The following is an 18,322-nucleotide window of genomic DNA, read 5'->3' on the forward strand; positions in this document are numbered from 1 at the left end:
TGAAAGAAACAAACAAAAGAACATTTAATCCAAATACAAAATATGCAACACATAAAATACACAGCGAAGGAGGACAAAGTAAGTGATTTTTCACAATTTATCAACAAGTTACAATTGATTCCAAAGTTTTATTGACAATTCAATGCAATTTTGTTAAAACATAAAGATAGTTTGTAACAGTTAAAAATTATTCTTGTATTGCAACCTGCAGTGAGCCAAGACTTTTTCTTTTGTAACCATCGCAACAGTATACAAATCAGCAGATTAGATTTTTTACATGCTGCTGATCATGAAAATGGCTCTTCTGAAGCTTGAGGTCAAACTGGAGGCAGCAAAATGCATGGAAGCTGACAATTACGTATTTATGTTTATATGTATACTTAAGTGCAAAATATAAAAGTGAAGTTTCCTTTAAATACCGGACTTCCAGCCTTGCACGGTTGTACAGGCTCCTCTCCTGGGCTTAAATTGCTTACCTAAATTTCACAGCACACTGTGAGCTTCTCACAAAGTGCAATAGAAGCATGTCAGATAGAACCCCCCCCCCCCTCATTTCCTGACTGGAGCACATCCAGTGTCATCTAGCCAATTCAAGGCATTTTGAAATGATCACGACTGCTCTGACCAACCAGCACCTTCCACCAGCCATGGTCAGCCTGCAATGCCTAAAGAAGCACACAGATCCAGTGATGACATCCCTGGGGTCTAAATTTAGTATGAAATGAAAAAAGAAATCAAATTTTCATTAGCATGTTTATAAGGGGGCAGGAAAGAGCCAGGGAAGTGTCAAACACTGCAGCATAGGTATAAACATGGCTCCATAAAAGCAGTTTGTAGATCCTCTCTGCAGTCTGTTGAACTAAGGAGACAGGAGATTGGAGTTTGTGAAATGAGTTCCTTGTATACAATCAACAAGTCATCTAATAAGGAGACTGAAAATATGAACTCAGCCAATCATAGAGCCTTTAGCATCTTCTGGAAATAATGATGTCAGTGGGGCTTAGCTGTAGGTGAGTCGCAGAGTTGGATGTCAAGTGCATTTCTGTGCTCTTTCTTCTACATAAAGCTGCATCTGAAAAGACCAAGAAATGGATCATCAGCATAGTAATGTGACCAATCACTCTTCATATCTGTAAACCTTAGTGTCAGAATATTGCACCACTGGCTGTGGTGGAGTATATCCAAGACTAATATAATTATACCGTATCGAGACACAGAAGGTTCACTTATGAATCAGAGTGCTCAACATTAGATTAAGACTCAAATTATAAAGATAAGTCATTTATTTAAGAGAAGTCCTAAATAAATGCTCTTTAAAACAAACAAAGTGCACTTCTCTTTTGTGCCCCCTTCTTCTGACCTAACCCACCTCCCCCTCCACAGATGCACACTTACCTCAATCCACAGGTCCTGGCAGCTCCTGCACATTACAGCCTCATATTCTATGTAACTGTCTCAAATCCTAAAGCCCCATAGAATTCCATTTGGCAGTAATGCACAGGTGCAGTACTGTAGAGGACACCCCACCCAGCTCCACTATTGCATTTCACCCCTACTAGGGTTTAATTGTAGAGTCTGTACTATGATTAAGCCCCAGTAGGTGGAGAAATGTGCTTAGCAGTGTTTTCTCACCAAAGCTGGAAAAATAAAGTTGTTTTTGTGCCTAGGAGAACAGCAGGGTGCATCTTCCTATTATGCTGTATGCACTAGTTTGGGATGAACAGATGCTGAAGATGTGATCACCCGCAGCTGAGGCAGTGACACCAATACACCTCTGAGCAGTACTAGGGACACTATTCGTTTATGTTGAAATTAAAATTTATGGCATGCTGGTCAGTTATATTTAAAGAGAAACTTCATTTCTTTTTTTTTTTTAGGTTAAACAGCTACAAATATTGTCACCGCTGACTTTTTTTTTTTTTTTAAATCAAGTACTTGCCCATGCCTGGGCTCCAGCATTGTCTTCCCCAACTGCTGCTTCTTACCACCACTGGTGGTCCCTGGTATGGCTTTCTGAAGGTGCAAACTTGAGTGGCACCTTGCGCATAGTCCTGCCGCCTCCTGTCATGTCCCAGGAGGCAAGGCAAGGGACATCATTCTTGCCTAGGTGAGGATTGCAGAAATGGGGATGGGTACCGATAAAAAAAAAAAAAAAAAAACAGTACTCACTCTTACCCTCCCCCCAGAAGGACTCGTTACTCCGTTACAGGCTTGTGGGGCTGTAGGGCTCTAATGAGGAAACCAGCAGGGTCAGCTTTCCTTAAGATGTGATTTCCAATTGAGAGTATCTTACCAAAAAATGTATTTTTGTTGCAAGGGATGCCAAAAACCTGACTTGTATCTTACTGTAGACTTCTGGGAAAATCAGTGAGCCAATCACACAAGCAGGACATTATTTTATTCTGTGTACAGAAAGCCTCCAGGTAGCCACAATGCATCTTACAGAAAATTACAGAGCTGCAGATTGAAAAGGAAAGGTAATTTTTGATAACATTCAATTACAATATGATTTGTGTCACAATTGTATATGCTATATTATTTTTTTTTTTTTATATGCTATTTTTTTCCCCATGAAAGTGGAGTTACCCTTTAAGGGAAGCCTTAATTATTTGTAGTTACCAGATCAAATATACTTCATGTCATGTGCTGCATTTGATCTGGTCGGGGATATAAAAATTATTCATACTGAAATGTGATCTGGGCAGAAGAGGTCTTTAGGTCTTAAATCTGGAAAGGAACACAAGGGGGCACCAGAATAAGTGTAGCAATAGACGTATGCTGATGTCACTTTTGGTCCGGCAGCTTCCGCGTTCCACCCTGGTCACAGCTCCTTCCAGCAACGCTCCCCCGTCCCTTCCTGGGTACACCAGCTACAGGAGCTACATACACCTTGGACCAAGCAAATGACCCTGGGATTGCAAATTATTAAGGCCATTTAGACACAGATATATATATTGCTCCTTTTAAAAATGTGAGTTGCCATTTGGCTTTTTAATAAATTCCTTTACTACTATTGCTACACTTAGTCTTGCGCCCACTTGTGTTCCTTTTTATGTCCTGCAGAGTCTGTTTTACTCAATTGGGAGCCGCTGCTAATGTTGCTCAGATTTCATGCTGAACTTTTAACATATGGACTATATAAACTGAATGTATATAGATTTGTCTCCCAATAGACATTTTATCATTCAATTAAGACCTATCTGTCTCTCCAGAAATTTTTTACTCTGTTTTTACTGCAGATTGTGAGCTTTTCAATGTGCAATAGAAGCCACAGCAAATCAGATAAAGCCCGCCCCATTTCTTAGCCATTTCCTCCCCAGCTTACCGTCCATGGCAATGGTTTTCAATCATGGAGGTTTAGCATTACATTTGGGCATTCAGCATTCAAATTCAGCCCGCCTAGGAATGTCCACTCCTCCAGGACTAACAAATACCCATCAAGGCATTTTGATAATTGCATCACTCCTTTCAAGACCCAGCTCACTGCTTGCATCATGGCGCACGGCTCGAGAGGAGTAATGAGGCAGGTTGCTGTGATGTTTTCAGGAATCTATTTACTGCACTCTGTTGGCCTCTTCCTCCAGCCATGATCTGTCTGCGTTGCATAGAGAAGCACAGATAGATAGGGATGATAATTAAGGGTGCAACGGATCAAAAAACTCACGGTTCGGATTGTTCCTCAGATCAGGAGTCACGGTTCGGATCATTTTCAGGCGGCACAGTGGATAGCACCTTCGCCTCGCAGTAAGAAGGGTCCCTGGTTCGAATCCCAACCATGACACTACCTGCCTGGAGTTTGCATGTTCTCCCTGTGCCGGTATGGGTTTCCTCCGGGTACTCCGGTTTCCTCCCACACTCCAAAGACATGCTGGTAGGTTAATTGGATCCTGTCTAGATTGTCCCTAGTATGTATGAATGTGAGTTAGGGACCTTAGATTGTAAGCTCCTTGAGGGTAGGGACTGATGTGAATGTACAATGTATATGTAAAGCGCTGTGTAAATTGACGGCGCTATAAAAGTAACTGAAATAAATAAAATACATTTTCGGATCAAAAAAAAAAAATCTCTCCCACTGTAATAATATCCACAATCTCCCCCACTGCTGTAATATCCACAGACTTCCCCACTGTATATACAGTATGAGTATAGGAATTAGGAAGGAATACTAGTGTTGTTTAGTCTTACCTTACAAAATAGAAGCCGCCAAGCCGGCCAGATCAGATCCACGAGTTGAGGGGTGGGACAACATTTAAGCAGATTAAACTTTAACCACTTGCCGACCGCCTCATGCTGACACACGTCGGCAAAGTGGCACGTGTGCACAAAATCACGTACCTGTACGTCGCTGCATCATCGACTGCTAGCGGGAGCGTGCCTGCGGGGTCCCACGGACTCGATGTTCGCCGGTGGCCCGCGATCGTGACAGGGAGAGGCAGAACGGGAGAATGCCTATGTAAACAAGGCATTTCCCTGTTCTGCCTAGCAACATGACAGGGATCTACTGCTCCCAGTGATCGGGAGCAGTGATCTCTGTCATGTTCTAGTGAGCCCATCCCCTCCCTACAATTAGAACACGCCCAGGGAACACACTTAACCCCTTGATCGCCCCCTAGTGTTAACCCCTTCCCTGCCAGTGACATTTACACAGTAATCAGTACATTTTTATAGCACTGATCGCTGTATAAATGCCAATGGTCCCAAAATAGTGTCAAAAGTGTCCGATCTGTCCACTGCAATGTCGCAGTCACGATAAAAAAAAAAATGCTACTTCTTCTCAGAGACAGCCAGGTCACATGATATTGGCATCACGCATGTGGGCGTGTATACAGGCTGCAGTGGAAATCTCCTCCTACCTGAACTCTCAGCACTGGAGAAACTGTGCAGGTGATCACTGACCGTGGTATACAGACAGATCAGCCAAAAAAGGTATATAGTGGCAATATTTTAAATGTAAAAAGATGATTTATAAGCTGTGGGCACTAACACTTTAACTCTGAAAGCTGCCTGATCTGGCTAAAGACTGCCAGGCCAACAACGCGTCATTCTGTTGTTTCAGTTAAACATTGTATTAGCAGGTTGATGAGGGGGAAAGGTTGAACCAGGGAAAGCAAAATATAAGCAGATTAAACATCAGATTTAACTTCCCAGTAGTGATCACTGGGGTGCTGAGAGCCCTGCAGAACACACTGGATGTCCTAATGAGATTCATGTGATGGCTGCCATTCATCACTATACATGACTCTTGGACTCCCCTGGCTGCCTGATGGTAAATAATGCAGGTAATGATTTTAGGCTACCTTGAGCACAAAAAAATAAATGAAAAGAAACCCAATAAATAATAGGTTTCTATTACAACTAGTGACAGAGCTGGGTCTATTGTTGACAACAGATGCGCTCCTTACTGACTATTCTATCTCTATATGGCCAACATTTTTGTGGACATTACATTCCCAAACTATGGCCATTAACATGCAGTTGTCCCCTTTGTAGCTATAACAGCCACCACTCCTCCGGGAAGGCCCATTTGTCAGGTCAGGTACTGATGTTGAATGAGAAGACAGGGTCATAATCAGCTTTCCAATTCATTCCATAGGTGTTCAGTAGAGTTGAGGTGAGGGCTCTGTACAGGACACTAGAGTTCCTCTACACTAAACTCATCAAACTCATGGAGCTGGCTTTTAGCACAGAGGTAGTGTCATGCTGTAACAGATAAGGATCTTCCTCACCACAAAGATAAAATGTCTTTGTGAGAGTGTAGACCTGTGTTTGTCTAAACAGAAGTGACACTTGTTTGGTCAGATTCAGATTCATTCTGATCAAAGTGATTGTGTACCAATGACCAACTGATGATGAGCTGTTGTGACCATTAAAAATCATTCTTAGGTAGTACAATATTAAGAAAAGTCAGTTTCTAAACACTCACCTTCAATATATCAGAGGTCATGGTCTTCAGTGGTATGAGCCGAGGTTCCTGCATGTGTACATCCTGCTCATCAGCCAGTATCCAAGGGAAATCCTATGCAGAAACCAACCGCAAAGATTAAAGATGGATATATTCAGTGACAGTTTTCTAGGACTCTGTAGGGTTGATTTACTAAAACTAGAGAGTGCAAAATTTGGTTGCAGCTGTGCATGGTAGCCAATCAGCTTGTTTAATTACGCTTTGACAAAAAAAAAAAAACACACAACCTGGAAGCCGACTGGCTACCATGCACAGCTGCACCAGATTTAGAATTTCCAGTTTTTAGTAAATCAACCCCGTGACTTCATAATAAAGCTGAACTCTGGGATAACCAAATATTATCTAAATACACGAGCCATGTGTACTCTGCTTTGCATATTTCTTCCAGATCTGTGTAGTAATCCAGTGTGGAACTTCCTGGATTTTCCTGTAATAAAGACTCTCTCTCCTTGTTTAGGATAACTGGTCTGCTCTCCGCCCTCTCCTGTAGTTGGTGGAGCCTGCTGGGTCCCTCCCACAACTCTGTTCTCTGCATAGGCTATATACAGCATAGTGATGATGTCACTGCTACTTTTATAAGGTTATACCTGGGTTTGAAGGGAATTTGGTGCACACAAAGTGGACTTAAATACTTTATGAATATTAAAGTGGCACTTCACCCTCTTAATTAACATTGATTATTTTTAATCCTTATGCTGCTAGCATTAATAGATAGGAAAGTATTTACTGGTTTTAAACATTTTTCTACATTTCTTCAACTACTGCCTGGTTTCTGGGCCTAGGTGAATGAAGTCATACTTCCCAGGAGGGGGAAGGCAGAGTTTTCTCAGCTTAGCACACCTTCCTGCCTGTATACCTGAGCTAAGCGCAGATAGCGTGCAGGACGTAAATGCTATATGAATCATCTGCCCTTACTCAAGATGGCCACGACTAGAAATGCTATGAGCTACGTGACTCATGTTGCGAAACGCGTTGGCGTAAATCAGATGCAGGGGTTCCGTGTCAGTGACCCCCGAGGTACCGTGCTGTAGCGGAGGAATGGGGGAGCAATGAGCCATACTACATGAGATGACAGAGTGAGCGGAGCTGCAAGTGAGCCTATTACAAACTATAAATCATCACTGAAAGGGAAAACTGTGGGACAGCGAAGGATCAACCACCTTACAATCAGGACTTCTGATCCATATGGGAACGAGTGGCTATTGAATGCAGCAGGATGGAGAGATAAACTACTCAGCGCAGCGTGAATGCAGGGCTGCCGTATCAGTGATTCAACACTCTCCATCAGCTGTTTCACTATTCAAACACCGACAGCCGGGAAAGATAAGAAGTGTGTCAGAGTCCACATAGGAAACGAAGGTGGTAACATACCAACAAATATTTACTTTTCTTATCCCACAGTACCCTGGCTTTATCAATGTGATTGAAATGCCTAGTAAAGTTTGCATGTTCAGTGGGCTAGGTTAGGCGTTCGGAAGATCTGAGGAACAGCGGACTATCAGCTCAGCCTTACTATCATTACTGAACATCTATATGCATATAAGCACACTTAACAACAGCCTAACCTCTCTGCTTGGAACTGTGACTTATACCCTAAGCAACCCTTCCTATATCCATACTCAGACTATACTATCAGTAATGGAATAATTAAAGAGGACTTTCTCAACAAACATTTGTGGGATACACACAGATCCAGACATTGCAGTTTTTTTCACCACTCTATTTACCGCCCCCCATATCATAATAAGATTCCTACCGCCCAGCCAATTTAAACAACATCCCCGGGGACCACTTCTGCACAGCACCCCCGACTTAATTAACTAACTAATCAGATTCTTTCTGAAATCTTTCTTTAATTTAATGAATTGGTATTTTTCCACCGGGGCTGCTAGGCAGAAGTGGATCACTCCAGGCGCCTGCATTGTGTGTTATGTGTTATTTGTTAAGTGTGTGTATTGTTAGTCTTTAGATCCGTCATCTGTGATGTTGATACATTGTTTGTACTAGACATTCGCTGTATCCTTTTTTAATGATGTGTCATTCAAAGATTTAAAAGTTACTAACAGGCATGGAAAGTAACTTGATATATTTTTTATTGATGATTTTGGTATTTAAACCATAATAAAATTTGATACTTTATTTCTTACATTGATCTCGTCCATTACCCTTTCTGACCAAAAGTAGCTGTCTTTTGCTATCCCAGGGACGTCCAAATCTATGGACCTCCCAAAAGGATAGTTTCTCTTTTTCACAGTCATCTAAACTGTCTGGTAACTCACTTTTATAACTTGAATCTTTTCCATATTCCTTGTGGCTGCTTCCCGTGTATGGACCAACATAGTAAACGTACAGCCTGGATGGAAATGATAACCATTAAAGTTTCCATTTAAATCTACACCTGAAGCAAAGGACAATGCCCCAACTGTGAGCAGTACCTGGCGGATTGTTATCTAGCACGGCGTCACAGACACTGATCTTCAGAATAAACGCCCTCAGCAGTTGCTCTACGTGAGACAGCAGGGAGTCGGAACTGTGCAAAAGACAAACAGAATGTCACAGCACTCAGGACGGCTTCCAATCTAACACCCTGAACACACACAGATTTTACAGAGAGCCATAATACAGAACCCTGACTGCACAGAAAGAGATTGAAAAAGATTCCAGGTTTTTGTGTACTTACACAGGGTGACACTGTGGCTACACAGGTAGTAGTGTGCCAACGTCCCAGTAATGGACATATGAAAACTAAAAACTAAAAGAGTGGACTCCAAAGGCTTACAGGTAGACCGTCTAAAAATAATTAGATTTTTTTTTAGGTTTATTGGGTACAAGATTAATTAAGTGAAAACAGTTATTACATATAAATAAATATAAAAAATTCATGAAGTTGATATTATATACCCCACTCATAAACTCTGACACCACTTAATACGATAGAGAAATGCAGTAATACATCCGAGAGAACGGAAATTGAGATTCCCGTGATACTATCCAGACAAGGATGTAAGTAAGAAGGCCTGTGGGTCAGGATGTGGATCCGTCTCCTGATAGCCGATCAGCGTTTGCTGGTAGCCGACCCAGCAAACACTGATCGGCTATCAGGAGACGAATCAATCTCACACAACTTGGCTCTACTATCCTTGAGGTGTTAACCTCTCTGAGCCACCAGTCTGTTTTCTTTACAATACCTTACAAAACAGACCTTACAATCACATTAACGCTGGTTGAACATCATAAGAAATAGTGTATAAGATATAAAGGGGCTCTGGCTCACGCTACCAGTACCTGTGTTTTTTCATTGTTGTGTCAGTACCTACCTGTCTCCAGACATACCCAGATAATTTTGCTTATCAGCAATCCATCACGCCGTTCCCTCTGCGTTTGATGACTACATGAACCTTTTATGCTCCTGAAGAAGCGAGCCTCTACGCGCAACATGTCGAGCGAATAAAAGAATATTTGTGCCGGGATCCACATCCTGACCAACAATTTTTATATGTATTTATATGTAATAACTGTTTTCACGTAATTAATCTTGTCCCTAACAAACCAATCTAATTAATTTTTAGACAGTCTGCCTTTGTGCCTTTAAAGTCCACTCTTTTAGTTTTTAGTTTTAATATGCACAGAAAGAGAGCCAGCACCCTGACTGCACAGAAAGAGACAGAGGTCAGTCAAGATAATATAGATTCGACACATCCCAAGTAAAAACTGATCTAAAAGGATAACTTTCATCACTATGAATTACTATCATAGTGCATTTTTCAATTGAAATGTTATATATATATATATATATATATATATATATATATATAATTTTTTTTTTTTTTTTTCCCTCCACTATGATTTCACTGCTGAAAGAACAGCACTATCACCCTGTTAAAGGAAGTTGAAAAATGACAGATCTACTGGAATCATGCCAACATCTATGCATGCAAGTGTGGCATTGACTTCCCTCCAGCCTAGTTTAAAATGAATAAAACAGAAAATGTGAAACTTTAATGTAGGTTAAAGCTGGGCACTCTAGAAGTAAGATATAATGTATTACTGGCAGTCACCTGATGGAAAGGAGAGGAGGCTGTGCCATTTCAAAAACAAATCTCTCCACAGGGTGGTGCTCTTTATTCAGGATGACCAGAACAACCTTTTCCACATCATTCTGCAAAGCCAAGGAGAACAAAGTGTCAGAGAGCAGCTACTAAAGATCAACCCCACCAAGCACGATTTCAATATAAAAGTGGCCACAAGACATAAAGCCAGTGTAATTAAAGTGATATTAAAAGTTTTTTTTTTCTTTAAATAATAACAAACACATTATACTTACCCGCTCTGTGCAGTGGGTTTTGCATAGAGCAGCCCAGATTCTCTTCTTCTCGGGTCCCTCGCCGGCGCTCCTGGCCCCTCCCTCCTGCCAAGTGCCTCCAGAGCAAAACAGCTTGCTGTGGGGCACCCGAGCCGCTGCTCTGCTTGTCCATTCAGACACAGAGCTGCGGCTCCGTCCCGTCCCCTCTCTCTGCCCACTGGCTCCTGCTGCTGACTCAGCCAATGAAGAGTGAGAGTCCCTGAAGAGCCGAGGCTCTCGTGCACATTGCTAGATCAAAATGGGGCTCAAGTAAGTATTAGGGGAGCTGCTTCACACAGAATTCATAGAATGCACGAAGGTAAAAAAATCTTGAGCCTTTAGAAAGTATAAAGTAGATGTAAACCCTAACTGGATGACATTTAGTTTGCTCTGCGCTATTTTTTTTCCATTTCAGTGCTACTGATGTACTCCAGCCTCTTGCAGCCACTTTCCGCTTACATGCACTCCCTCCAGTGCAGTTGCACATCATTGCTCTGGACCAGCTACCTGCAAGCAACAATGGTGGACCATGCCTGCACAATGTGCGTCTTTTTGTAGTTTTCAGCAGGGGTGCATGTGACAAGGTGACAAAGTAGGAGCACTATTGGGAAACAGGGAGAAAGCACTGTCACCCTACAACAGGAAGTGCCTGAACAAGGACCTTGGTAGGATCACCAGAGATTATTTAAACAAAAGCTGCAGATTTAGGAAAACATGTTAAAGCTTACATGAGATTCTAGTGATCAAGTTTAGATCTACTTTACATGAAAAACAACAAGCCTGTCTGAGAAAATAATGTTTATAGTGTCCCCATACATGTACGTGTTCTTGTTTGTCAGAGTGTGTGCCCACATCAGGTCATGTAGTAGCCTTACCTTCTCTATCAGGGGTTTAACACAGTGCAGCGTGTCCTGGATGTAGCGATTCAGCTCTGGATGACACGACATCTAGAAAACACACATAATATATGAAGACATTGAGCAGACTGCGAGGAACATAAACAATCTGTGCTTGACTTGCTCTTCCTCTCCACCTGCCATTGCATTAACTTCCCTGACTGTAATGCCCCGTACACACGGTCGGATTTTCCGATGGAAAATGTGTGATAGGACCTTGTTGTCGGAAATTCCAACCGTGTGTAGGCTCCATCACACATTTTCCATCGGATTTTCCGACACACAAAGTTTGAAAGCAGGATATAAAATTTTCCGACAACAAAATCCGTTGTCGGAAATTCCGATCGTGTGTACACAAATCCGACGGACAAAGTGCCACGCATGCTCAGAATAAATAAAGAGATGAAAGCTATTGGCCACTGCCCCGTTTATAGTCCCGACGTACGTGTTTTACGTCACCGCGTTTAGAACGATCGGATTTTCCGACAACTTTGTGTGACCGTGTGTATGCAAGACAAGTTTGAGCCAACATCCGTCGGAAAAAATCCTAGGATTTTGTTGTCGGAATGTCCAAACAAAGTCCGACCGTGTGTACGGGGCATAAGTCTTTAGAGCTGAACTGCAGTACAGGCTCCTCTCCTGCACTAAAATTACTTACTCTGTTTTTGCTGCATACGGTGAACTTCTCACAATGTGTATTACAAGCAGCAGCAAGTCAGATACAGTTTGCCTCATTTTCCCGGCTTGACATCCAGCATTATCCAGCCCTTTACCCCCACCACTAATATATATATATATATATATATATATATATATATATATATATATATATATATATATATATATATATATATATATATATATATATATATATATATATATATACACACACACACACACACACATACACACACACACACACACACACACAATGGTTATCTTTTTTACAAAATAGAATGGTTACCCTTTACACCCAAGAAATCCCTTTCTGGAAAGTGTGGCTCCAGTGATAGTTCTGCTAGCACCAGGATAACTCTCATGCAAACTGCACCAATACATGGCAAAAGGGACACTTTGGGGAAGGGGTTGGGTATAACAGTACTTTCTTCTTGTTAAACTGCATGAAACACCTGTTTATATTATCTCTCTCCTTTCCTTTGAAGATGTCCTTTGAGTGAGACATTATGCACTGTGAACCAGCTCAACAAGAAAGGACAGAGATGTCTATCTGTTCCCGTTTTAATCAACAACTGAGTATCCATCCTAGTGAGGAAAGCGGATCAACACACGTACACATTATGCCAGCCTTTCTAAAGCAGGGTTCCTCCAAAAATTGCTTTTTGACTGGGTTTCTTGAGCAGATTATAAACTGAGCTCTTGCCTGATAGTGCCTGCATACCGGTAGTTGCAGCACCAATGTCACTTGGCAGAGCCAATGGTGTGGAATCATTGGAGCCTCTCCTACCGTCTCTCAAGCAAACAGCCACTGAGCACCAACAGGCATCCTATTCATTAGGCATCATAGTAAGGGGTCACTACACTGACCACCAATAAAAAACAGTCAAGTCTTCCCACTGAACAGCAATGTAACATGGCATTCGTTTCACTGACCACCAGTATAAGGGGCCCTTCTCCCAATGTAAGAGGCCACTTTTCCCACTGATCACCAATGTAATGGAGCACTACATGGACCACCAATGTAAGGGGAAATGTTTGCAGAGACCACCAATATCATTTTGACTGTTTACTTTTATTTTACAGCCATTAGTAACTGTTTATTGTTACATTTCATGATTCATTATTAAAAATAATCTGGGTGTTAAATGTGTTAAGTATGCCGTGTTCTTTTATGTATTATTATTATTATTACCACTATCAGATCTGCAATTTAATGACTACGCTATTGTTTCAAGAGCAGTAGATATCATCATTTTTAGCAGGGTCATCGTGAGACTTGAAAACTATTGTAATGGTTCCTCAATATTTAAAAAGTATTGGGATAAATATTTAAATAGATAAAAATACCAACCCAGAATTGTCCCATGTTTGCACCATACAATGTTACAATAATTGAAATAAAACCCGGAGTCTTACCATCACATACTAGTCCTGTTCAGCATTAACATTCAGCATGCAGTAGTGATAACTGAAGGGGAAGAACACTGCTGCCCTGTGCACACCTGTCACAATGACTTAAACCTAGATGAAGCTTTGATCTGCTGAGCTAAGAAGTCACTGGAACATTTCCTCATCAGCCGCCTCCTGCTCAATATTTTACCAACCCCCCTCCACACAGATTATTGGAAATCAATCTCATTAATACAGGGTATAGTAACCTAGGGTAGTAGAGGAAGGTGCACTGGATTTATGTGGATAATATGGGGGAATTGTTTATACAGGAGACACTAAAAAATTATATATATATATATATATATATATATATATATATATATATATTTTTTTTTTTTTTACTATATACCTGAACTGGGACATTATACTTCTTCCTCTTCTGGAAGATTCCAGTCGGATAGACCTCTCTGACATAGAGGATCAGGTGCACGGCCACCTCCAGGAATTCGCATAGGATGTCCGCCACCACTGAGGGGAGGAAAGCAGCAGAAATTGTTTAGCATCAGCACAATATAGAGCACATTTCTGCATGTTAGATTGGTAGGCTACAAAGAGTTCTCAGGGAGCTTAGATGATTTTGTTTTGTAGGAAGGGAGAGAGTCAACTCCTTTTAGTATATAGCCAGATCATTCTCCTCAGTGTGCTTTCATGCCGGATCCCCAGCAGGGACAAGCAAGCTGCAGCTAACATGTGCCTCTAGGTGATGGGCACAAGATTGCCATGGCATCTGGGCCACCAGTTGTGGGCTACACACACACACACACACACACACACACACTCAATTCCACTAGCAGCACACTATTCCCATGCGGCTCACATTTACAGGGCAGTGTAGAACCAATACGGCTGGCAGCAGGAACAAAAAAAAAAAAAAAAACTTTGGAGGAATGCAGACATCACCGCACTGCCAGCACACAATTGGCACAGCCACTACTAAGAGACAGCCAGCCATGAGCCCCTCCTGCTCTTCCCAAAATTCACCCAGGTCACCCATAATGACATTCAGCCAGGGCAATCCCTGGGAATCAGTTACAACTTTCACACTTCAAACCACAAATGCAGCTCCAACTCCTGCATGCGCGTACACCACCTGCATTTCAGCCACACCCTGCCGGTTCTTGCATAGTCCATCTGCACAAACTGGCTCCCTGCTTTGCGATGCTTGTCATCACACCAATGTCAATGCTTGGAATTAGATGATAATGAAGGGAGAGGGGTGAATGGTTGGATCCCCGTATTGGGTCACCCCCACCCCAAGTATCTATGGAATTCTCTAGAATCCAACAGATATAACAAGGCTTTCAACATAATCGTTAGCAAAGAAAAAAAAAAAGGGGAGAAAATAAGAGACCTTTGGGCTTGTTCAGGTTTACAAAACAGGTTTTAAAATGCTCAACTTATAAAGAAAATGGTTCAAACTTAATTGTCCCGCTGCCAATCTTCACTCTATTGTAAAACTACGGCATCTGAAAAAAATCAAATGCAACAACACTTCCGAGAGCGTCAGATACCTGGGGCACACTGGGAAGCAATGCTTGCATTTAATTTTTTGGTTCCAGTAACTCTTTATCAGACTGAACATTGGCAGCAGGAAAGATAAGCTTTAATTCTCTCCCCCCCCCCCCCCCCCCCCTCCAGGGACACTCACTTTAATCCAACTCTGAAATACTAGGAGTATATAACAGAAGATGGCCCCAGCAGCCACCACAGATTTTTGACTTACCTTGCCCAAAGTTTAAGTCTTGTCGGGTGAGAGTGGTCATATTTCCATCTAATAATAAACAGGAAATACAACCTATTGGTGATTTCATACCACAAACTGAGAAGAGATAAGTAGGATGGGTGCTGTTAAATTGTTTTATACATAACTTAACACCGCGCCTTGGAAATTCTCTAATAATCAATCATTCTTTTACAGAAGTACATGTGTATATGAATAAAACAATCTAACCAAAAAAAAAATATGAAAACATTTTTAAATTAAAAAGCTTAACCTAATAAAACATGAAATATTTGCTGCAGCTTCCTTAATAATACGAAGAGTGTCGAGCAGGAAATCATAAAGTGTTTCTGCTTCTCTTGGAACCTATGAATACTTTATGATTTCCCATTTTATTAAGTTCTAAGCTTTCTGGAGGACTAAAATGCCAATGATGAGCTGCTGAGAGAGTGTCAATTGATCGCTACACAGATAGGACAAATGGCTGCCTATGGGCTACAAAAGGGATATAAAACAACAATTAAAGTGTATGTTAAACCTAACTTTAAAAGTTGGTTACTATTTCACTTAACCACTTGCCTACTTGGCACTTTTACCCCTTCCTGCCCAGGCCAATTTTCAGCTCTGTCACACTTTGAATGACAATTGCGCAGTCATGCAACACTGTGCTAAATTAAATTTGTATCATTTTTTTTTCACACAGAGCTTTAATCACTGCTGTTTTTTTTATGTTTTGCTAAACAAACAAAAAAAAAAGGGGGGGGGGGGTGCACTGGTGGGCTTGGGCACCGATTGGCAGCACTGATAATCAGTGTAGATGTTCCTTCAACACAAGACAGTTATCGGCTCTGTTCTCCTCTCCTCACACAGAGTTTACATTGTGATCAGCTGTCATTGGACACAGCTGATCACTTGGTAAATGGCTGCTGCGATTGGCCCTTTACTCCGATCTGTGATTGGCTGACTCAGGGATTTTTTTAAATTTAAATGTTTTTTTTGGATTTGTATCAAATTTATTTTAATAAAGTGCTTTTGGAGTAAAAAGCTATCTAAAGATAGTTTTCTATTTAAGAGACATTAATCACTTAGTTTATTCAGCATAAAATGGAGCTTAGTTATGTAGCATGAGGCTGTATATTCTGCAATATTTACATGTTTGGTAAACTCATTGAATGAATCCAAGCTCTGCAAGCTGAGATACCATGCACTGCATTGATGCATTCACACAATTTCACAGCAACCACGAGATAAAACAAAGTTCAGGAATATTCCTTTATCCCATTGTTTTGCAAATCTATGTACACTACAAACTGTATGATTGAATCGGTTCTGATATCGCTGTTTTACTAACCCAACAGCTTATTTTTCTAAATAGGAAACCTTCATTTTGTTTGTAAATAATAAAGATTCTAACTACCAGCAAGAATAAAGCCCCGTACACACGATCAGAAAATCGTATGGAAAATACCACTTTCGAATCGGAACGTTAGTACAGAGCTTTTGAGAGACGATCAGGACAGTTCATCCGATATTATTCTATCGGACATGCACGAAAAATGTTTTCGTACGATGCCAGATTGTACGATTTTCGTTTAATCAGTACAGCTATCGTTTGAACATGCAATACAAATGCATTACAACACATAACATCACTTCTGAATTTTATTTCTGTCGTGCGGGAATTTTCGTGACTTTAGTAAACTCATCAGATTCGATCTGAGACTAGCATGCAATAAAAAATGGACGATCATTCGTACGATAATCTCATCGTGTGTACGGGGCATTAGTCCTTACATTTAAAGAGCACCTGTCATTTCAGATCCATCATGGCAGCGACTGTTAGCGGGCATCCACTCACCTGCTCTCACCATGTCCCTCACCTTGTTGTGTCACTGCCGCATCACCAGACGTCCCAATAAAGTGAATTGGACTGTGAGTCAACAGCGGGTCCGAGGAGGAGCCACTCCACTGCGGAACAGAGATGACAGTTGCTCTTTAAAAAATTATGATTAAAAGCGGAGTTCCACCCACTTCCGCTTTAAGTGCAGGTGACCCCCTGACATGCCACATTTGGCATGTCATTTTTGGGGGGCGGGAACACTCTTTTTAGAGGGTTCCAGCTCCCACTTCCTCCAGGGGGACCGCGGCGCCGGAAGTTCACCTCCCCCCCCCTCCCTCTCAGCAATCATCTGAGACATGTCACAGGTCCCAGATAATTGCCCGGCCAGTCAGAGTGCGGCTCACGCATGCGCAAGGTGTGCCCAGCTGTGAAGCCACAGCCGGGCACCCACAGTGACAATGCCGGCACCACAGAGAGGAGCGGGGCTTCGTTCCCCCGCATCGCTAGACCCTGGGACAGGTAAGTCTCTGATTATTAAAAGTCAGCACTTGCAGTATTTGTAGCTGCTGATTTTCTTTCTTTTTTTTTTTTAGTCGGAACTCCGCTTTAAATCAAGCCTTTTTACTAGTGATTTAAATCAAATCCACCCTGACGATGAATCTAATCAGAACACTCACAATGAGGACAAATATAGAAATGATTATAATGGTGGCTACAGGAAAATATCAGTCCCATAAAAATAACAACAATAGAACATGTGATGAGAGAGGCAAGGAGGAGAATCCCAAAAACAAACAGGAAAGTACTAATAATAATAACATATTTATATTATTTACAAAAAACAACACTGGCAGTATAATAATACAAATACCAGCAATCACAGAACAATAACACTAATAAACATGACTCCAGTAATAATAATCAGAGCTGTCAGCACACTGTACACACCGGTGTCACACAGCAGTGGCCCCTTCAGCACCCAGGTTTGGGGCCCCCCAGTCTTTGTGTCTTTCCTCCTGCAGTCAGCACTCTTCCCGGCGCAGCGCTGATGACGACACCGCTCTCTCCTCTCCGGTTTCGGGCACCGATTGATGACGTCACCGGCCCCGTGCAGCCTTAGGCTGTGATGGCGGGGAGAGGATCTGATGACACACGTGTGTCCCCCGCTGTCACTCACCTCCTCCCGGGAAGCCACTATGACAGGCTGGAGGGTGATGGGACTTGTAGTTTATAGGGCTTAAAGTGGAGCTCCAGACCAAGCTCATGTCACCCCCTCCCTCCCCCACACTTCCAGAGGGCCGCACAGTAGCAGGGGATTTTCTCACCAAAGATTTCGCACCACAACGCCCAGAAATGTCGGTCCTGCTGAATGGTGTGCAGTGTATGGCAATGCTCGAGGAATCTGGAGTACAATAATCCCAGTACTGGTGTC

General features: G+C 41.9%; 1 protein-coding gene across 1 annotated transcript; it reads right to left on the reverse strand.

Moving 5' to 3' along the window:
- On the reverse strand, positions 1 to 17,970 carry MAD2L2 (mitotic arrest deficient 2 like 2). Its single transcript, XM_073603167.1, has 9 exons — positions 17,839 to 17,970; positions 15,054 to 15,101; positions 13,680 to 13,798; positions 11,180 to 11,251; positions 10,021 to 10,121; positions 8,398 to 8,492; positions 8,242 to 8,315; positions 5,924 to 6,016; positions 1 to 1,072 (listed from the first exon to the last, which is right to left on the reverse strand). The coding sequence occupies exons 2-9, from the start codon at positions 15,091 to 15,093 to the stop codon at positions 1,031 to 1,033; spliced, it is 636 nt and encodes a 211-aa protein (XP_073459268.1). The 5' UTR covers positions 15,094 to 15,101; positions 17,839 to 17,970; the 3' UTR covers positions 1 to 1,030.
- Positions 17,971 to 18,322: the final 352 nt, after the last annotated feature.

This window comes from Aquarana catesbeiana, linkage group LG10 (assembly GCF_042186555.1).
Source record: "Aquarana catesbeiana isolate 2022-GZ linkage group LG10, ASM4218655v1, whole genome shotgun sequence".
NCBI lineage: Eukaryota > Metazoa > Chordata > Amphibia > Anura > Ranidae > Aquarana > Aquarana catesbeiana.

What these genes read in the sequence shown, in the direction of transcription:
- MAD2L2 (XM_073603167.1), bottom strand. Translation starts at nt 15,093, where the DNA reads ATGACCACTCTCACCCGACAAGACTTAAACTTTGGGCAAG. An exon ending in AGACTTAAACTTTGGGCAAG is followed by an intron (nt 13,799 to 15,053) that starts GTAAGTCAAAAA and finishes TCCTCCCCTCAG; the next exon opens with TGGTGGCGGACATCCTATGC. An exon ending in GCTAGATAACAATCCGCCAG is followed by an intron (nt 8,316 to 8,397) that starts GTACTGCTCACA and finishes ATTTCCATCCAG; the next exon opens with GCTGTACGTTTACTATGTTG.